At 39.6% G+C, this 23,113-nt stretch overlaps 1 protein-coding gene across 1 annotated transcript; it reads right to left on the bottom strand.

Annotated features, from left to right (window-relative positions):
• Positions 1–1,613: 1,613 nt before the first annotated feature.
• Positions 1,614–22,843, bottom strand: srms (src-related kinase lacking C-terminal regulatory tyrosine and N-terminal myristylation sites). Its single transcript, XM_056385613.1, has 8 exons — positions 21,868–22,843; positions 18,544–18,665; positions 16,399–16,565; positions 11,189–11,336; positions 9,901–10,059; positions 7,567–7,748; positions 5,651–5,807; positions 1,614–4,417 (listed from the first exon to the last, which is right to left on the bottom strand). The coding sequence occupies exons 1-8, from the start codon at positions 22,245–22,247 to the stop codon at positions 4,218–4,220; spliced, it is 1,515 nt and encodes a 504-aa protein (XP_056241588.1). The 5' UTR covers positions 22,248–22,843; the 3' UTR covers positions 1,614–4,217.
• Between the last annotated feature and the right edge of the window lie 270 nt (positions 22,844–23,113).

The raw sequence follows: 23,113 nt of genomic DNA, 5'->3' as shown, positions 1-23,113 counted from the left end.
GAAAAAATGTCTTAGTAATATATGTTATCAAGCTGTCATAGTATAGTAAGGCCTAAAAATGTCAATAAACGTCATAGTATAGCATGGCATAAAAATGAAAAAAATGTCATAGTATAGTATAAAAATATGAAAAAATGTCTTAGTAATGTATGGTATTAAGCTGTCATAGTATGATGAGGTGTAAAAATGTCAAAAAACATCATAGTTTAGTAAGACCTAAAAATGTCAAACGTCATAGTATGGCATAGAAATGAAAAAATGTCATAGTATAGTAAGGTATAAAAATATGAAAAAATGGCTTAGTAATGTATGGTATCAAGCTGTCCTAGTATAGTAGGGCCTAAAAATGTCAAAAAAAATCATAATTTAATAAGGCCTAAAAATGTCAAAAAACACCATAGTATAGTATGGCATAAAAATGAAAAAATGTCTTAGTATAATAAAGTATAAAAATATGAAAAAATGTCTTAATAATGTATGGTATCAAGCTGTCATAGTATAGTAAGGTATAAAAATGTCAAAAAAACATAGTTTAGTAAGGCCTAAAAATGTCAAAACGTCATAGTGTAGCATGGCATAAAAATGAAAAAATGTCATAGTATTGTAAGGCATAAAAGTGTCATAAAACGTCATAGTATATTATGGCATAAAGTGTCAACAAAGGTCATAGTATAGTAAGATATAAAAATCTCAAAAAAACACCATAGTTTGGTAAGGCCTAAAAATGTCAAAAAACATCATCGTACAGTAAGGCACAAAAAAGTCATTGTACAGTAAAGTCTAAAAATGTTATAATATTTTAAGGTATAGAAATGTCATACCATCGGAAGGAATAAGATGTCATAGTATAGTAATGCACCGGATGAATCCTTCACCATGATAACAGGACATGGCAACCAGGAAAACCTACCTCGATTCCGCGTCGTTAGGGTTCCATCCAGTTCCATCCAGTTCTCCAGCTACAGCGCAACTCACAGTAGGCCGGTCTTAACTTTGTGCTCATGACTGGGTTGATGTCGTAACATAGCCATATTTAATAATCAAATCTCATTTGTAGACATAGCTGTATAGTCATAGTGTACAGCCATAACATTTTTGTGTTCTTTTGAAGTAAAGACTGGAGATCCATTGAATCGAGAAGTCACAGTTTCTGAGATTAATGAAATGAATCAATGAAATAATTAAATGTTGTCTTCCCTGTGGACTGATGTTCCCTTATCAATAAAAACGAATTCTTAAGTGTGGTATTTATACTACAACATACAGGCTTGTAGATAACAAGCCTGCAAAACCACTGATATGGGCTGTTTAAAAAACAGATGAAAGGATTACCAAGAGTCTTTTCTTTTTCTTTCTGATCAGCTGGCAGCTCCTCTCACTCAGTGTCTGGTAGCAATGCTGCTCCATGCAAATTAGAATTAAAAACTTTTCTTTTAAAAGTGCACTTGGAAATTATTCCTTGTCATTTGCAGCTTTAAGGGCTTTTCCACCTACTGCTAAATGATCTGGTACTGTCAAGATGTTCTTTGCCCTCCTACCTGCCTCTTTGTAAGCACATAACTAAGACAATAGCTGTTATGATTTAAAAAAAAACAAAAAACATCACAGACACATTTCAAAACAATACTTAAAATACTTTATTCTTTGCACAACTGGTGTTTGGTACCTGATGGCACACAGCCAAAACACAAAACTCAATCTTGTGATTTTGTGATTATGGCTCAAGTTTCCTGAACTTGGCTTTGTCTTCTTTAAATTTCATGCATAAAAGACCAAAGTTGCATTGTTCTTAAATTGCATTGCATGGCATTGCAACATTGTTGTACAATTTTGTGGTGCAGACATCCCACTCCCCACCCCCTCAGAGTCCTCTGGATATGGCTGATTCACTGTGCAGGTCTTCTTTTTTCTTTTTTTTTTTTTGCCTTCTTGTTCATTTTTGTAGTTTTTACTGTCCATATTTTGTAGTTTAGTGTGTGTACAGAGTCTGTAGTGTAAACATTAGCACTCTAGTTGTAACTGGCCTTTACTGTGGGCCTGCAGAAGAGCTTTAATAACTTAAGACCTGCACACATGGCACCATGGCCCACTGGCTTCTCAAGCACTGGCAACCACAGTTAAATGTATCACAGGAGGATAAAAACAATTTCCATACTATTCTACAGACACTGGTATCCAGATATATTGGATATGTAAAATGTTGCCAAAACCTTCTCAAATCCCTGTAACAGAAGGTGGGCTGAGCAAAATACTTAATGCTTGTGGTTAATAACAGGACGAACAGTGAATAGCCACGCTAGGGGCCCCATGAAGCCAGGAGACAGAACTGGTGGATGGATGAAAAATACAGAAAAAAGTAGTGGGACAAAAGTTTGTCCTGAGGGGGGTGCTACAGTAATTTTTCACATAAATCAGAACAGGGATTGGGGTTAGGGTTAAGATTCTCCACATTAGTTACTGTATTTGCTCAGTGTTAACATGCAAGACGGGCTATGTATTTTTACTTTTTCCGTGTTGTACATTGCTAAGCTGCTAACATTAGCATGTGTGCTAGTTAGCGTGCTTGTTGGCATTAAAGCAACAGTTTGTTTTCATTTCGGGAAACATTCTTGTCCACTCTCTTACCAGGAGTTATTGATATCACTCTCATGTCTGTACGTGAAATAAAGAGAGACTCCAGTCAGAAGCGCACAGCTGCCGGTCACCAAGAAATAGTCAAAGTACTTAATTACCTGTGAAATTGTTGTATTTATATTTCTGTTTGATTATATGTTAAGCAAATTCGATAAAACAATTAATTGGCTTTACAGGTGACAGAACCAGGCTAGCTCCTTCCTCTTTGCTAGGCTAATAGGATCCTGGCTCTGGTTCCCTAGTTAACGTAGAGACATAAGGGTGGTATCAAGTAGGGCTGCACGATATTCAAATCATATTGCAATTATCTTTGCAGATATTGTGATTAGGATTTCAGTTGGAATGGCTATTTTTACATGATGTGTTTTTTGTTGGTTCTTGTACCAAACAAACGTCTGGAGAACACGTTTTGTAAGCTGGGGAGCTTTGTAAACTCTCTGTAGCGTCACAACGCTTATGGTGCTAACAGTGCACAACAACTTGACACATTTTACCTTAATTAAAGAAATTCAAGCTCCTGTGATTTGGTTATTGCATCCGTCCATATTGCGATATTGATTATATTTTGATTAATTGTGCAGCCCTAGTATCAAACTTCTCATCTAACTTTCAGCAAGAGCTTGAAAAAGCATATAACTGAAAATATTCTTTTAAAGGAAGTTATTGGTGGCTGCATTCATTCCTCCTGTCCATACCGGCTGTGAAGTTGTACCTTTCCTTTGACCTCAGTCCAGTTAAAGCTGAAGGTCATAATAAGACACTGCACCTCAAAAACTAAAATGGGCAAGAGGAAACTCTGATGTTGGTGCTAGATGCAAAAGTAACAGGATCCCAAAAGTTGTTAGATTCACCCTTTGGGGATCATGAAGCTCTGTACCAAACATCATGGCAATCCATCCAATCAATCACAAGATCTTTCTCTAAATGTTTGACCTACAGACCGACTGACATCAGCATCCCCAGCATCAGGCCCCTAGCATGGCTGAAAACATTTCATTATTGCACATAACCTCAATTTTAGCTCTGGCTTTGCAAAATCAAGACAGGTGATTAGATAAGCCCTGACCTGTGATTTCAGAACATTACAAAGTGTGCATACATAGACATGGCACATACATAAGTAACAAAATATTATTTATAAAACACAGAGGGGTATAAAATTAAAAACAGTTGGTGCTGTGAATGTGCTGAGGGTTTTAGTGTTAAGGAGTGTATTTACACACCTTTCTCAGGCTGTTTTCAGTCATTCTCGTCTTTTAGCCTAAAAAGAACTGAGTACTCCTCATTTTCCTGCTCAGTTCTCTTTCTTATTTGATTTGGCGATCATCTTCTCCATCACCTCTCGATCTTGTGTATTTCCATTTCAGATGCTCTTTGTCCCTCTGTCCTTTCACACCTTGGTGTTTTTAAAGTACATGTACCCTCTTGTGGAAGTGTATTGCACAGGGGAGGAGAATATTCCTGGATATTTCTCTTTCCCCTTTCCGTCCTCCTTCATTTTTGTAGTCCCATCCGTCCGTCAAAGACCAGTTGCAGAGGATCTGATCTTGCACCATTCATAACCTCTAAGTGTCTCCCTCTTTCTATACCTCTATGGTCTTGAAATATATCCTGGCATAGATTGAATCCAACTGGCTGTGCAGGGCGTGGAAGGACGGTCTCTTGGAGGGCTCAGCCGCCCAGCAGTCCATCATGATACGGTAAATGTTCTGAGGACAGCGGGTTGGACAGGGCAGCCGAAACCCTGATGACAGCAGATCCAACACCTCCTTGTTGCTTTTTCCTAAAGAAGATTTATAAAAAAAAAAAAAAAAAAAAAAAAGCATCAGCATTGGAGGAGTCTAGTCATTTTTTTACCTTTTCTTTTACATGCAGAAAATAAATGGTGTTCAGAGTATTCCACTGTGCAGAGAACCGTAACCTCAACTATGATAAGATCAAGACCGGCTGCAAGAGCTCACCTTTGACAGGTAAAGTAAACATTACTCTTGCAACACATAGAGTCCAGAAAGTTCATGTTATGATCAGTCATGGATTTAAGAAGTACTTAAATGATAAGGCTGGAATTACCCAATACTTTTCCTATAGTCAAGAAATCCAATGAAAAGATAAAAATGGGTCATAAATAAATAAATAAATAAATAAATAAATAAATAAATAAATAAATATATATATATATATATATATATATATATATATATAGTTTTTATTTTCATTAAACATGTATTTGTTGGGGACTATTCTCAGTGGTGGATTAATCCACATTTGATACTCTAGTGAGTATTTCTGGCAGCAGGGATTGAATCAAAATAAACTAAGGCGTCTGTGTTCATACTAGGATGTCACCCAGCGCAACAGTGTGGCTCACTGCTGTACTTTAATAGTTTTTGAACAACAATGGAGCACAATGGCTCAGATGACGAAGATATATCATGCTTTGGATAAACACACAATATTTGTTAGTCAGAGACATTCACTGATGGGCCTCTCATGGGAGAAAAAGTAGAATATCACCAGCTTCCCCCTTTAAAATCTCCTCCTTCTGTGTTAAATTGAGCTGCAACACATCTTGTGCAAGTCTTGAATTTCATCTTGGTCACTACCAAACAAATTCAACAATACACTCTGGCACAGGCTCAATTATATTTTTTCAATTCACAGTGTATCCATATTAAGCAAAATAAAAAGATAAAATAAGATAAAAGAGAGGATGAAGAGATAAGAAGCAAGCATTTACATGTCCCAACATTTAAAAAGAAAATATCATAAGCTTGCCCATTTGGATATACACAAGTGCAATTTCCATTCACATCATTTCACTAACAGAATAATACTGCAGCAGTACACAAACATCCATCATGCTGCAGCGAGAGTTGTGTAGAGTAGTCGTTAATAAACAGATTAACACACTTGAGTCAATTTTCTACAAAAAACATCAGTTTATATAGTTGTATAGATACTGTTATAGTATAGCAGTAGTTTCTATATATGTAAGATATAACAGTTAACTCTGTACCTTCATAAGGCATTTTGCCACGTGACATCATCTCATACAGCAGCACGCCAAACGACCAAACATCTGATTTCACAGAGAACCTCTGGTAGATCGCCGCCTCAGGTGCCGTCCACCGCACTGGGATCTTTGTGTTTCGACTAGCTGTATAAACACTGTCCTGAGGAACGAGAATGTATAGGGTTAAAAAGATATATAAGCACACTAGACCTTTAACTGAGGACTTTATAGCCTTTTGTGTTTCTTCAATTTAAGACTACATTTCCCATGAACCCCCATCAGAAAGCTTTTCTTCTTATTTACACCCTAGATTTACTTTAAGCTGAAGCCCATAACTTTCCACATCCTTCAAATTAGGTCACTGAAACTACAGGAAAGATGTGATGTTGTCGTCGATATGGCTAATGTGTTAGCAAACAGTGGTATTCACACATTCAGCAGACACACAGCAGTGTTTCATTAGGAGACCAATACCTTTATTCTTTCACCTGTGTTTTTGATATCCACCAGCTCCTGAGGGAAATATTTGGATTTTTAGCTGCTTATGCTCCACTATGTTCACCAGCTTCTCTCTGTGTCTGTCTGCTGTTTGCTGCTGAGCAGGAAGTGACCAGTGGATTTATCATTATTATTATTATTTTTTTTTATGAAAATAGCTGCCTTCTGTGTCTGTAAATGACAATGAGCAGCAAGTGTAATTAAATGTTTTTTTAATGTGTGCAACAGCTCTGAACAGATTTAAAGATCCCATATTGTCTAAAGGTAGATGTCCATGTGTTGTTTGATTATAAAGCAGGTCTAGATTCTATTTTAATAAGTGGAAGTGTCAAATCGCTCAGTGCACAGAGAAATGCTCACAGCCTGTATTCAGAAACTGAGCCTTAAAACGAGCCGTCAGGACTTCTGTAACTTTGTGATGTGACAACAAAGCAGTCACCACCCTCAGCCATGCCCCAAGCCCCGCCCACCTCGACCCACCATCCAACAGTGCAGGATTTGGTTTCTCTGAGTGTTTACCTGAAATCTGTTTTCTGAGTGATTGAATGAAAATATAGCAGTGAGCCAATCAGAAGAGAGGCTCAGAGCCTCCTCTTCTCTGATTGGCTCACTGACCTGTTTTTACTAGAGCTTCAGAGAGAAGCCTGAGAGAGGAGATGTAAAACTACACTGAGATGGTTTTTGGTTTTTAAAACCACAAATAAATCTTGTTATGGATCAACACTTGAAATAAAACAGGAAAAAAGGGAAAATATCAGACTTTTAACACCATCAGCTAGATGCATGCAAATATGTTAAGTCTTAATGTCCAAAACTAGCATCCAGATGATCATACTATACTTGAAGAAAAAAAAAAAAAAAATTTACACATTTCTCTGAAAAACAGCCAGAGGAAAACTAGATAACTTGTATATTTCGTGCAAAATAAAAACTGTGTTTACCAGATAAAATTCAGCAGGGACAGTTTGATTTATTTACAGTAAATACTGTTGTCTCACAAGTACTGAGTTAATGATGTATTCATGTTTAAATGGAACACAGAACATTTAAGCTGTCTCTTTCCAAACTATTGTAGTACTCATGAATTTCCCCTAGGCAATAAATAAAGTATCTATCTATCAATCTGAAGTCTTTAGAAGCTCTGAATGAATAAAATATTTAATCTGTTTTATGATGAGCGCTGCAGCTGTTACTTTTACACATTACACAGAACTGACAGAGGGAGGGAAGAGTGGTATATTAACTATATATGAGTTTACATAGGAACAACAAAGCACACTATACATATTTAAAAAGAAGACAGATAAACAACTAGCGTTATTCTAAAATAAGAAAATGGTTCTTGACAGATGAAACAACAAATATAACCTCTCCCTCTCTCTCTATCTCTCACACACAGGCACACACCCCTCCCTCTTTACCTTAATAATACGAGCCAGTCCAAAGTCGGCCACCTTGCAGACCAGATCGTCTCCCACCAGGATGTTCCTGGCAGCCAGGTCTCTGTGGACGATGTTCCTGTCCTCCAGGTAGGCCATGCCCTCCGCAATCTGACTGCCCATGTAGATCAGGTGAGCTGATGTCAGCACCTGGCCTTCAGCAGCTGAGAACACACAGCATCGGTTATGTGAGGTCATGTTTTATAAATGAGCAGGTGTGTGTTAGTGAGATTTGAAGTTTTAATAAACCAAGTTTTGATACAGATACCCAACCAACAAAATTATAAACAGGCCTTTCTACAAATGTTTTTTTACTTCACAAAATAAGTCAAATATAAAACTAAATCCACCATTTTTTGAGTTAGTAAATTGTATCCCAGTCTATAGCGTTGATTGAAACAGAGGAGATCAAGTCATTCTGCAGTGTAAACCAAAATAATCTTTGACAAATCAGTGATGTTACTACAAGACAATATCACACTTTTTGATAACGCAAAGCAGCCATTCAACATATTTTTCGAAATACATTAGATTAAACCAGGTAATATGTCATCAGAGAATCAATAAATAAGATTGAGAGTCTGACAAAGTATTTGATCCAAGTCAAAGAATTTTTATTGCTCTGGAATATTTTTTTGGTTCAGTGCTCAGAAAATATGAAGGATTTGATAAACAGCCCGGTGAGCAGGTAGACAACAATCAAGTGAATTATGTATCACTTTCCTTGTACTTTTGCATTATTTTGTTTTTTCTTACATTACATGAAACTGGAAAACACAGGGAGTGTATCCCTTTTAAATAACTAACTGCATGTTCAGTGCTACAGTACAGACACAAAACACCCTCAAGTTTCATCCTTAAGGTTTCCTTAAAATGTTCACTGAGGGGTTTAAGTTTTTCTCCTTATCTTAGTCTTATACTTAAGGAATCAAATCAGTTTTTGTCTTTTGTGCAACGGTTTTACTGAAGGAAAAAAAGTAAAGGTACCTCCGACCATCTTAATTGCAACATGGCTGAGTTTATGACGATAAATGAAGAAAATGAACGCAACCCAAGAAGGGTGTTCCACAAGGACCAGGACCAGCAGGAGACACCCTTAACGATGAGGGATGGAGTTTACATTACAGGTTTGATCGGCAGTCAGTTTGTCCGACCATTTAGAGTTGGAGTTAGAAATAGCAACACTCCCTCAGCAAAGGAGAAATAAAACCTTGTCGTACTTAAGTAGAAAACTTTAGGTGTTTTGTGCAACCGTTCCCAGAGTGTTTTATTAGTTTGAATGAGCGTCAAATTTCTCTCTGGTTCTAACAGAGGTCACGTTTCAGGAGTGAATGACTCTCATGAAGCTGAATGTTTACTGCAGTGCTGATAAACACATGGATGTCAAGGCAAAGCATTTGATTACATTGTTCTTCTCCTACTGGCAATAATCAGCTGTAGCGCTGAAGTGGTTGCTAAGGATATGATTTGCAAGTGAAAGCGTGCGACAACAATAGAAACAGTTCTGCTATTTCCATTGTTACTGTCACACAGGAGGCTGATAGTGACTGCAGGTCCTTTTTCTGCAGAGGTGAGGAGGAAATATGATTGACCAAAAAAACATTTATATTTCCCTCTACATGTGAAGGCTTTCAGTGAAGTACAGTAGTGAAGGTATTAGTGAAGCTAATTGTGTGCAGAAGGCAGATAAGTACAGTAACGACGTGCGCGCGCACTCACGCACACACGCACACACACACACACACACACACACACACACACACACACACACACACACACACACAGACAGCAGGAGGAATAAAGACCATCTGCTGCTATGAGAAATATCCGAGTCAAACCCCTCACACTTGCTCACTAAGACTCCTTGTGATTAGAGCCTTTTGTGAAACATCAGAACAATATTTCTCTGCCAGAACGCAGATTATAATTCCATTTGCTTTGGATTTGAGGCGAAGAGATTTAACGTCACTTGACCTAAATACTGTTTCAGAGGCCTTTCCAAAAAAACGTCTGAGGTTTCGAATGAAATTCTGCCGAGAACCTGAGAGAAGCTAAATTAATCCTCTGTTCTAAAGCTCTTACAGCGTCATCTTTTAGACAGTATCTGTGGGATGTTTAGAAACAGGAAGTTGATAAGGACCTGATTTATCAGCAGATGACATTTTAACTTTTGTGACTCTGGCTCAGGTATGTGTGTGACCCAAACATGTTTATTTGTGTGGGTGTGGTGTGTGGTGTGTGGGCGTGTGGGCGTGTGGGTGTGTGGTGTGTGTGTGTGTGTGTGTGTGTGTGTGTGTGTGTGTGTGTGTCGCTCACAGGCGAGGTAGGACTTGAGGCTTCCTTTGCTCATGAGTTCAGTCACGATGTAGACCGGCTCTCCTCTGGAGCACATGGCCAACAGCTGGATCAGTTTCGGGTGATGGAGGCTCTTCAGCGCCTGAACCTCCTTCACAAACTCGTCCTGCTTTGTGTCCTCTGGAGGAGGAGGAGAAACAGAAACCTTGGTGAACATATCCTTTATCTGATGACCTTGGTTGTCTATCTGTTCACTGCAATAAAAAAGGGGACTGTCTTAGTGAGATTAAAGGCGATCTCACCGGTTCTGTTTATGTTCTGTTCCTCATCATAAAACGTAATTTTTCAAAGTCAATTTTGTTAATATTTTAAACCTGCATGTTTATATCGGTGTTTTATACCATTTATATTTACTTGCTAGCATAAAACTGTCAGCAGCAATGTGCTCAGTCTCGCTGACCTCATGTCACACACATGCACGAGCCAAGATTTAACCAAAACATTGCTCTGCAGTTTTACTAGTGTTAGAAAACTCTAAAAACTTTTTCAAGCAGCTTTTCTTCAAACTTTTAATCCTCTCCACCTCCCCTTCTCTGTCCATTCAAAATTTATAACCACATCCCTCCCTCCATTTGATACTGAAATACTTCAACGTCATCACTACTCTCCGCTCCTCTCATCATGTTTTTGTCCATCCCTCCATCTGTTTTATTTTTAGTTTCAGGCTCTGAGCCCGAATGAAAAACGTCCGCATACCAGCTAGGACACTTTATATCATGTGTCGCATTGGGCTAATTCTCCTGTCTACCTTACAAGTGTCGGGCAGAAAAACAAATAATTGCTGCCATGGTAACTTTACTAAGCTGTAAAATCCTGACTCATAGAAATACAAACTGCTGCTAAGTGCATCACAATCTGATAAACATTAAACCGGAGTTGCTGGTTCAAATTTTATCTTCTCAGCAGCAGCTGGAGGAACACACTCACGTCAGTGCAGCCCATTGTGTTTCTTCTGCAGGGCTGTTGTTGCTCTGCACACAGACTTAAAACCCTTTCTGGTTCCTCACCTCTGACCTCAGCCAACATCACACAGCCAGCGACTCCACAAAGAAGTCACAGGGTCCTTAAGTACAATTTTTTTTGTTTGTATGACTTTTGTGTTAGACGTCATGAATAAACACAATGTGTTCTGGTGAGAAACACTGAATGTAAACATAACTTTGTTTAGAAGAAAACTCCTCATTTAATCTTTAGATAATCCGTATTTCACATCATTGATTGACTTGACAGTTTCTCCCTGCACTCGTACCTTGTTTCAGCATCTTTATGGCTACCCTCTTGTTCTCTGTGGTCCACAGAGCCTCCCACACCTCTCCGAAGTGTCCCTCTCCCAGCTTCTTGTGGAGCTTGAACTCCTCTCGAGGTCTCTCCCACGGCTCCATGTCGAACAGTTCCCGCTGCACAGAGACGACAGGGTGAGTCCAGACAGCTGTCACATTCATCACAACACTTCAAAACAAGTGGGACAGATGATGCTGCAGAGATGCACACTGTGACAAAGCCAACACAATTGTGTTGACACTGAAGGACTGTGCAGCTGAAATATTGTTTGATGTATCAGTTGTACAAAAAGTCCTGACACAGCACAATACAAGGTGCTGAGTCAGAAATAGGCTGGACTGTGTGAAAATGTGAGAGTTGCTTAGTTGCAGAATTTACTTGATTCCTGTCTGACATCGGAGCGACTGCAGGGCAGAGCCAGGATGTTCACTGGAAACTAGGCTTTTTCAAAATTTCCTATCAGACTGACGGAGCTGAAAATTGGCTTTTAATGACAGCAACATGCTTCTTTGATTGTGGATTAAAAATGAGTATTAAATAACATATTCTGGACACTTTCCCTCAACACTGATTGTTGTTTTCTGACTTTATTTACTGTGTCTTTCTTGAATGCAGGTTGTGTGATTCAGGAAATCAAGATGACAGAAGATGCAGTTAGAAACCTTGTTTATTTCTTCCTGATGCAAAGTAAGTAAATTTTTCTATTCAGATAAATTTAATCTACTTTAACAACAGACAGAAAAAACCTGAACCATGATGATGAAATGAAAAAATAAATGTTTTACGTTTTTATTTATTTGTGACTGTCTTATTCTCTTTTTTCAGGTTTGATGCACGTGCAGATTGTCTTTGTGGTGATGTAATGACAGATGAACAGGATGGTGTCAGGTGGGTGAAAGATGAATGAGTGAATGAATGAATGCAAACTAATTCATATTTTTTTTTTATGACAAATTTATTGTCTTTAACAATCAGATGCTACAAAATATTTTGTTCTATTGATCAAGTGCTTTGGTAAACATGACATGAAATGAACAGATCAATGAAACGATTGGTTAAATAAGATCATAAGACATGATTAATAAATTAACAATCGGACATCACTCATATAGAAATAAAATGCTACAGGTCAAGTTCATCTATATGGATTAAAAAAAGTGACACACATCTTGTTGGTCAACTGTGTGTTGCCTCAGCATCGTTGCTTAAACACATTCAAACAGATCAATGAGGTTTAGTGTCTCTTTGCTGCTGAAGCTGCGACAACACAGAACAACACAACAGTGTGTGTGTAAAAAAAACTGCAACCACATCGTCCAAAAACAAAGTGAAATAAAAAAGGAAATTCAAACTGAAACAAAAGACATTGAGTCTCAGGCTCCTGCTGCACCTCAGTCCATCACTGTGAATAATTACGTCTTTAAATACTTTCAGTTTGTAGCAGGTTTTCCCATCAAATTATGGCAGCATGGAGATTAGGCAGATTGTTTTCGTAATCCCACTTAATTAAAACGTTAAAACGAGCTTTAACACAGTCCACTGATCAGTTTATTGGGTGTTTAAACACACAGGATAAATCTGCTTTTAGCAACACAAGGCTGACAGATGAATCAGACTTCAGACCACAAACCACGCCACATCACTTTTTATTGACCATTTCTCTTCGCTGCGTAAATGCCGGGAACAAGATGTTGAGCCAAGTCGATAAAAAGTGATTGAAAGTGCAGTTAGTGGCTCATTTCAGTGGCAGAACATTTAACTGGTAGAAACATTTAAAGATGTCTAAATGCCTGAACCTCTGATTTCCTAAAAGCAGATTTATTCTTGTGTGTGAGGCCGTAAATGATCCAGTGAAGCTGCAACAAAGAACGAGGAGAGAAAACATTTAAATAAATTATGGATTTACAAAAAAACTGAACTTGTACAATAGATCCTGCACAGTGTGATTTTACAATCCTAAATATAATATTCAGGAATAAGATTAACACAACAACGGTGAGCTGAGATGATGTTTGGAGATTTAAAGATGGAACTAGAGACAATAACAAGTAAACTGTGTAAAATGTTCACCTCTCCTGAGCTGCAGCACAGTCATGAAATGCAAATGGCACAAATAAAAATCAATATTTGGATATAATTAATAAATTATTTATGGTAATAGCTGTTTTATTAATATCTATAAAAGTTTATGAAATAGTTGAACTTAAAAAAAGTTAAATGATTGATACAAAATGTAAGTGTTTGTATATTTTCCTTGTTCTCATTCACAGCTACCACTAGCTTCTCGTGTGTGTACTGTATTGTTTTCATGCTAACATGAAAGAATATGTGCAGAAGCACGTTGCTTCATATTTCCATCATGTTTTCCATCATTAAAGGTTTGACTGGTGATCTTTTAATTACATCGTCTTGTTGCTCCCTCTTCTCCTGCAGTCGATTAATGGCACCTGACTGGAAAATGAACTGTTTAATTAACTGTTTATCTCGATGAAGCGGCTCCTAATATTTGCATAATGGTGGATTCATTCATTTGCAATTTCTGTTTTCTCAAAAGTTGGTCAAATCTTTGCTACATTTGGATGAAACCTGGCTTTAACCTTATAGATATGGATGATAATATTGTTAGTGCTGTATGTCAACATTAGCCGGAAATCATTAGACCTTGTTCACGGTTCCTGCAGGTGCAGCTTCACCAGTGCAGGATGCTTCATGGATACAAAGTCATGCATCTGAAATGCAGCCAAGCTTGTTAAGGTTTGTGACACTGTCTGAATATAATGGACTCACTTGGAAAAAAGCTATGAAAGAAAAGCATGCAATAAAGTCTGATAAATTTCAGGTCTCCTGCAGAGGCAATATTGAGGTCACAGAATAGGCCTGCGGTTTAACACCTGATTATGAGATAGAGGTTATAATTACAAGAGCCTCTGCACATGTGCTGAGTCTGTGTTTTGTATTTGCTTGTGTGCATATGATATGTTTGTGTGTTTCAGCCTCAGTGTGTCCGTGGCCTCAGACTCACAGCCTCTGCTGGAAGGGAAGAGAGAAGAGGAGGAGTCACTGACTGTGGCCTCTGATAGATAAGCTTTTGTCTTCTCAAACATTTTTATTCTTGCGGGAGAAGCTGAAACTCGATGCTCGTGTCTCATATCTCTAAATGTTACAAAATATCCATTTATCCTTAAACATCACTCTGTATATGTAATACATGGTGGTTTGTCATTTCGCAGTGAAAAGTCTCCAGATAGTGAGAAACCTCGGTGAGCTCTGCTCTGTCGTCTCCCGCCGGGCTCCAACTGATGAGCCATGAATAAAGAATCCAGCCCGCTAGGGCTTTAATTTAAGCTGCAGTGCAGAGATAACGCATGTAATTACAGCACGGATACGCAATTTTATTCTAAAAGTGCTCCAAATATTTTATTCTCCGTTTAATTACACTCCAAATACTGTATATATATTTGCCTCTCGGTATTATTTATGCATAAAGAGCATGAGACGACGCTCATTAAATTCCTGCAGCAACAACAGAAAGGAGTTCAGGAGCTTTGTTTGAGACAAAAGCCGCTCAGATGAACAGATACTGGGATTCTGCACATTAAGACTGGAGCTTCTGTTGCCTGAATATTGACTTGAATTATCAGCATCAGTGGGAACTGTTAGCCTGAAGCTACTGAGTCATTATTGACTGCTGGTTTTTTTATTGTAAAATACAGCAATGCTAATTTCTGCTGTTGAATTTCTGCAAGCTAAAGAGCAGAGTGATAGAAGGCAGTACATTAATACAGCAAGTTGCCGAGGTGAACCACTTATCATTGCATGTCAACATCAGCCGGACAAGGAGAGGCTTCGTACAGGTTGCTGGACTGGTGAATCACTATTGGTGAGTCAAATTCAAATGCCCAAAACGCTCATGTTCTGATGTTACATTAACAGAATCTGTAACCACAGTACGATGTATCTGAGGTTGGCAACAGAGTCCAGTTAAGTGAGTTAAAGCACAGGTGAGTTTTTACCCAGGAAACCAAACCTTAAGCTGACAGTGTAGCTCATCCGACTTTGAAAAACTCTCACTAAAACGTCCACCCTGTTTATTTAGCTTGTGTTTGTTCACAATTTGGCAGCGTTAAACATCTGCTGAAGAGCTTATAGCTACTTCCTGTTTGAAGTGTGCTCACGGTGCATTTATGGATGTTTATTTTTGCTGCTGTAACATGTAATTCCTCTACCTGGAATCAATAAAGTTATCATCTTACCTTATAAATGTTTAACACCTGTTTTGTAAATGTTAGTCGTGTGTGTGTGTGTGTGTACTTGTGACAGAAAACTGTCAGATTTTACATTCAGAATCTAATCAAAACTCACAAGTGCATCACAACCACATATTTACATACATGAACATGCTGCATGAGTGGATGATTGTGTGTCATGTGTAACTGTACTTTTATCTTTGTGAGGACCCGTTACATATAGATGATCAGTTTAAAGCAGCTATAAAATCAATGCTTATATAATAAGTGGATCAAGTGATGAAACGTGTCTCTGGTAGTGAATTATCAGCTGAGTCTGCAGCTTTACAGAGAGTTTCAGCTCACTGTTTATCAGTCCTCACTGTTCTGGTTCCCTCTCTCTGTTCTCATAGCGTCGTGTTCAGAGAAACATCTGTAAAAAAGGCACCGTCCACTACAGCCACAGACACAGTCAGAGAGCAGCCGGTGAACATACCGGACATGTAGCAGTATTAATATGGAGTCGTGGTTCTGGCCAACAGAAAAATCTGAGTCCAATATTCACTCTCTTTTACCAACTGCTGAGGGAAACGTCTGGTGCTTTATTATTACCCAAAGGCACATTTTTTGATTCTGCACTGTGTCCATCATCTGCCCTCTAACTGTGTGTCTGTGCTGTTTGCTGCTGAGCAGGAAGTGGACAGAGAGTTTATCAGGTACCCGTGTGAACGATAACAAGCTTGATGAAAGCGCTGAGAGGGAACCAAAACAATAATGCTCTGTAGTTTCATCACTTTGAGTAATACAGAAGGAGTCACTCGGTCATTTGATCCATTGTTAAATCAAATACTGCATAATGCAGATTTAAAGTTAGTGAGGAAAAGCATCGTGTCCATTCAGGTCCTCACAAGAATAGAAGTAAAAACATTGTGTTTTTGTGTCTCTGTCCTACCTGCTGGGCGCAGGGCTCCTCCAGCAGCACCCCCAGGCTGCGGGGGGTTTTCTGGTAGTAGGAGATGAGCTCTCCCAGCGTGGCGAAGGAGATCTTATCTGAGACGAAGTACGCACCGATGGTGGAGCGCTGGATCCTGAAGTGGTACACTTTCCCCTCACTGCGGGCTGCAGGAGGGAGAGGAGAGTCACTGTCATCAAATGTTGTATGTTTCAAAATGCACAGAGTCAATAAACAATGTCTTTCCATTCATGGCTGCTCACACTATATCACACATGTAGATGTTTCAAAAGCATTTCAGTGATTATATGTCAGTGTAGTTCTGACCTGTTTCTTACTGAAACATAAAACCACCTAGACATCTGATGAAGATCATAACATCTGCTGCACACTACGCTTCAATGCAAACACACAAAATATCATCAAAGCTTTCGTACACAACCAGGCTCAGCGGGAGGGGCGGTACGTTCCTGATCTTACCCTCTTGTTTGTTAGTGTCTCTTTGGATATTTGTATGTTCACTTTAAGAGAAAAAGGGGGAACTGCCAGTCTAATGTAAGAACTGTTTCCGGCAACACATACAGACAGAAACATGTTCATCATAAAGACCAGTCAGCATTAAGGCAAGATGAACTATATATTATAAACAACTGAATGCAATGGAAAAGTAGGTTTTACAGGCTATTTGATCTGTATTTTCTCAGTTACAACACAGGGATTTTCAACTTCACCAATAGGACTATCCTGTTGCCACTGACTCTATTTTAAGCTTTATTTAAAGCCACCATGTGAATGTAAAAAACAGTCAGAGCAGAAAAACAGGCACACAAGACACGTCCTACAAACCTGACCTGAGATAAACTCACCGAGTTAAACGTAAGGGTCACCAGTTTTCACTTATACATACAAGCTTATACTATGATTCAAATAATTTGAAAGAAGCGGCAACTGCATGAAGTCTTGTCTTTGCGTCATGGGAAACTGAGGCTAAACACAAGTTAGATACTGTCTGCAACATACAAATAAACGTGTGAAACAGTAGATAAAAACCATAAACGCTATAATTACTCTGCATGAACGTGAACATGTGAATGTCAGAGACAGTAAATCAGAGGGAAATGTGTGTAATTGTGCCATAAACCAGAGTAACTGAAGGTGTGCTCTGCTCTGCCTCCACACTCAGGCCCATACGCACACAGAGTACTGATGATGCATATTTCAGGTGGAATAGCAGTGAAAATTAAAAATCCAACTGCAGCATTTTCCCCCTGGGACCCAAAGGACCTTGAAGAAGAGGGGGTGGGGAGGAGGGAGAATAGAGAGGTAGAGGAAGGATCAGTCAATGAAAGGATGTAGAGGAAAAGATGCAGACGTAGAAGAGGGCAACGCCAGAGGACGAAAAGACAAGAAAAAGGACAAAGCAACGAGGACCAGAGAGAGGGCTGGAGGTGTAATAACAGTCACAAATCACACACATCTCCTGACACCATGCGGGTCCATTAGAAAACTGGCTGTGGGCTGATTCCCTTTAAAAGTGTTGGCTTTAAAATGTAGGTTACTGCTAGAGAAGATGAGCCACTGCTCTCTCCTGAAACACTCCACAAAACCTTAGCAAACATGAGAAAACAAACATGTCCCAAACATGTAGCGCAATAATACAGTTTACTAAAGGAATATTTCAACACTTTGGGAACATTCGTATTTGCTTTCTTTTTGAAAGTTAGAGGAGACGATTGGACTCAATATCATGTCAGTGTCTGTAATTAGCTTAGCTTAGCATAAAGACTTAAATCAAGAGGAAACAGCTCGCCTGCTCAAAAGTGAAAAAATATTACTACCATACCTCATCTCTTCCCCACACACACACACACACACACACACACACACAGTATATATATTAACACAAGGTTGAATTAACTACTTATTGACAAACAAATGTTCCTTCATCCACGTTGTCTCTAGTTACAAACTACAAAGAAACAAAACAAGAAGGAAATAAAAAGTGTGAATCCTGGTCTGAAGGAAGGTTTGATGAAGAGGACAGGATGAAGGGGAACCAGGTATGAAGGCAGGAAGGGGCTGGGTAAGGTCAGAGGTCACTGCTGAGAATGGAGACGTCAGTGTGTGAGTGGTGGTGCTGCTTACCGGAGATTGTGTACTCATCGCTGTGACTCTCACTGATGCGAACCAGGAAGGAGCCATCTTTGTTTTGGGAAGCCAGAAGCAGCTTTTCAGCTTTCACTCGGTTTATGTTGCCATAGTACCACCTGATCAGAGAGGAGAGGGACACACAGAGAGGACGGAGGAGAGAAGAATGTGTTACATGTGCAAGCATACATTCAGAAGCACACACACACACACACACACACACACACACACACACACACACACACACACACACACACACACACACACACTTTTACCAACTGGTCCGGTCAGTAAGAGCAACAGGTTTTAACAACCTACATTTACGACTGTTTTAAACTGACTGTGAACATGTCATGAGCCATTTCCCAAGGAATCCAGTGCTGAAGACAGAAGAGAATATTCCAGGGGACATTAAGTCAGTGAAGACGTCTCTCACAGTTACAGTGTTTTTGTTTTTGTTTTTGAGTCCTGCCTGTTTGCTCACATATCAGAACCAGACCTTTATTTACTTTGTATTATCAGCGAAGGGCGGAGCCGCTCTCCATGACGCACAGGTTTCGCTGAAACCGACAGGCAGCAATGACTCAAAGAAGCAGGAGAGAGGACAGAGTGAAAGGCTTTAGACACCAGAACTACTGTCGTGATATATTTCAGATAACAATAAGAATATAAAACTACTGTGAGGGAGGTTTAATGGTAAATTTAGTTTTTCTATTTCTTTATTTCAGACAAATAAGCCTGGGTGTAATTCACCTAATTTGCTCCTTCCTGTAGATTCCAAAACCCAGCACATTTATTTTATACTCCCTTTTGTTTAAAAAGACTATAGAAATAATAAAAAGGTTTAAAAAAATTATTTGACAAATTTAACAATAAAGACACAGTAGCTACAGGAAGTATCAGACCCCTTCACTTTTTTACATTTTATTGTTATTGTTTGTTGTCATTTCAAATGGATTAAATTGCCATTCCCTTGAAAACCCTGTGGCCCCAGGGCTACGTTAAATAACTCATGTTGAAAATTCATCTAAAATCAAAACCTAAAATCTCAATTTTAAATCAGTTGCATAGTTTTGCAAATTTAATGAAGACATTATTATCTAATAAAAATCCAAAACATGTTTTCACTTTGTAATCACAGATTACTGAGTGTAGATTGATGCACAGAAAAAGGCTAATTTATCCATTAATAATTAAAAATACAACACAATAAAATAGGCCTGAACAATTAATCAAAAATATTAATGAAATCTCAATATGGTTTAGTGCAATATCCAAATCATATTAGCATCAAATTTTTTTTGATAAAGATAAAATGTGTCACAACAAACTATAAATGCCGTGGTGCGATAGAGACGCCCCGGCCTATAAATCATTTTCTCCAGATGTAAGGGAACAGGCTTGTTTGGTGCAAGATCCAACACAAATCACATCATCATCATTTTTATATTATTTTCAGTGAAAATTAAATGGAAATGACCATTTCAACTGAATTCAGACTCGTATGATAATCGCAATATGATTTTTTTTTGCCTGTCGTTCAGCCCTACAATAAAAAGTGCAGGGGTCTGAATGGTTTGTGAAGCAGCTGTAAATATTGCTGCCTTCAGGGACGTCAGAGTGATGGTGCAGGCGATAATGCAGAGTGAGGTCAGTGTAAACTCACCACTGAGACCAGCAGCAGGGTTTTTTTTTAATTTTTTTATTATAAATGACTAAGTTAGTGTCTCTAATGTACGTTCCTCATTGTGACGCGTTATAAAGCTTCAACACTCTTATGAAGAGTCAGTGATGCTGCTGTTGTTCTCGTGCTGTGTTCCTCAGTCTCAGTGGTGTGTTTGAGGACAGTCGGACGTGTGGACTCAGTGTCGGGTCAGCAACATGAAAACAGAAAGTGAGGTCAACCTTGGAGAGAGAGCTCGGCTGAAACATGATGACTCCCTGCAGGCTGGATGAATAATGGAGGACCTGCAGCTGCAGAGCGGTGACCACATGCAGCCTCTCAGCTACATTTAGCTCCAGCCTGGGTTCAGCAGCAGCAGCAGAGGCTGCTCCTTTCACCTCCAAACATTTGTGTTCAACTCTGCTTTGAACACCAGGAGTTCAGTTTTTAGGTTTTGAGATTAGAATCAGAGCTGAGACGATCAATCGATTAGTCGATCAGCAGACAATTACTGTGCCACTAATTTCATAAGTAATTGAAGTCATTTTATAATCAAAGGGTGATGTGAATATTTTTGCTTTTCTTTGTCCTCTATGATGATAAATTGAATATCTGTGGGTTTCAGACTGTTGGTCAGACAAAACAAGGAACCTGCATGTGTCAACATGTGCTTTAGGAAACTGTGGTGGACGTTTCTTATCTTATTGACCACAATTATCAATTACCAATAAGAAATATTCTAAGTTGACATTCAAACTGTTTGTCCTGTCTGACAACAGTTAAATATGATGGAGAACAAAGAAAACCCAAAAACATTTACGTGAGAGAAGCTGGAACCAGCGGATTTTTGCTTTCTCAGTTATCAATAGGCTGCCTGTTCATTTTCTGTCAGTGGAGTTAATAGATTAAATTAACTCGGTACTTATCAGAGAAAATGAACCGTAAACTGTCAGAAATCTATTAAGTCAAAATGAGTCACTTCAGGTCAGAATACATCATTTATCTCATGAGGTTTCTGCTAAACTTTTACACTTCAAATGGTATTTTCAATAATCTGAACTAATGTGTGAGCTGTCTGCAGATTATTTTCCCTATTGATCAATTAATCATGGATAAACTGTCAGAGTGACATTTTCAAATGTTTTGTTTTGTCTCAGTAAAGATTCACTTTACAAAGAGAGACTGAAAATCACCACATGAGAGAAGCTGGAGCCTGCAAATGTTTTGTATTTCTCTTTTGATTATTTATTTAGTCAATTAAATCGATTAATCGTCTCATCTTTGTATTCAGTGTTCAGTGGTGGCTTCACCAGTTCAGTGAAATTTTGATCATCATCACTTTTAAGTCTTTCACAGCCCAGAGGTCAAAGCTCCTTCAGCTGTCAGCTCTCATCTCCACATGTCGCAGCTTTGGAGGAAACTTCTCCAAGTCTCACAAATAAAAGGATTTATCACCATGTCTTGATTTTACTGTCAGTCTTTAAATATAGAGGGTTACTTTTGATTCAACTGATGTTTGTGACTCACCAAACAGCAGATTAAAGTCTAGATCCCACATCAGCACCAGAGGATCAGGTGACACCAGGACACCGGGAGCAGCTGTGGGACTAAACGGTCTGAATAAAAGCGGAGGAATGTTGATGTTTTTGAACACTCACTTGTGTTTGGCGAACTCGTCCTGCAGCAGAGCCACGTAGTTCGCCGGGATCAGTCCGGACTCCAAAGACCCGGTCAGCTTCTTGGCCAGCACGTACTCCCCCCGCTTCTCGATCACCGACAGCTTGTCCCCCTCCTTCACCGTCAGCTCGTCGTCGCTGCGGGCCACGAAGTCGAAGAGCGCCGCGTACAGCTGCACCGGCCGCTTCTTGGGCGACGGGACGCGGATTTCGCCGGACACGGTGCGGATCTCCGCCGCATGCGCCGCCGGGTTGGCGATTACATGGTTGTGGTTGGGGACGTTTGGGTAGCGGAAGTCGGGCCATATCCAGTTCCACAGCCGGCTTAAACACGGCATACATGAACGGCAGCAACTCTCCATCCCGGGACATGAAGGAGCCCGGTGGGTTTATTCCAGGCTTTATTATGACACCGATCAACGAGACGCGCTTCAGGCTTTATCAGTCCGCTGAAAACGGCCTTTTCCAGCCGACAGTCACCAGCCGCTCAGTCCTCCGGTTCCCCTCTCTTCCTCTGGCTAGAAACATTCTGCACCACCAGCAATAGTTGGGTAGATTAGCCGGAGGAACCGGTTTTTTCTGTTGAGATCACTGATCTTAGCTCCGCGCCTGCAGTGCGCACGGCGGCTGCGGGAATGCGGAAACGGGAATGGAGGCCATCCAAGTCGGATCGGTTCCCTGCAAGGACTCGGCGGTGCGACCCAAGATGAACCGAGAATGTGAGAGCATGGCTCCCGAGGGATATGTTAATCCACTGTAATCACTGGAGAAAATGCTGCAGCCGCTGATGCTCAGGTGTAAATATCCGCCGAGGGGAAAGGTGAGAGTGAGGCGGCAGCGCGGTGCGTAAGAAAGTTTGGGTTTGGCGCTCGGCACACCCCCCTGCCGCTCACACACCTGCGTACAGACAGATACTAATGGGAGAGAGAGAGACAGAGAGAGAGAGAGAGAGAGAGAGAGAGAGAGAGAGAGAGAGAGAGAAGAGAGAGAGAGAGAGAGAGAGAGAGAGAGAGAGAGAGAGAGAGAGAGAGAGAGAGAGAGAGAGAGAGAGAGAGAGAGAGAGAGAGAGAGAGAGAGAGAGAGAGAGAGAAAGAAAGAAAACAATGAGGGCGGGTGTTTTCGCTCAAACTAAATTTGGCTGAAGGTCAGTCTGGTGGAGTAAATGACTGTTTGATTAACACTCAGTGTGTCGGCTTCTAGTCTTTTCTGTTGTGTTTATCATTTTATG

The sequence above is a fragment of the Seriola aureovittata genome, chromosome 9 (assembly GCF_021018895.1).
Source record: "Seriola aureovittata isolate HTS-2021-v1 ecotype China chromosome 9, ASM2101889v1, whole genome shotgun sequence".
Classification (NCBI taxonomy): Eukaryota; Metazoa; Chordata; class Actinopteri; order Carangiformes; family Carangidae; genus Seriola; species Seriola aureovittata.
The sequence above is the reverse complement of the archived record's forward strand: the minus strand, read 5'-3'. Positions and strand labels throughout refer to the sequence as shown.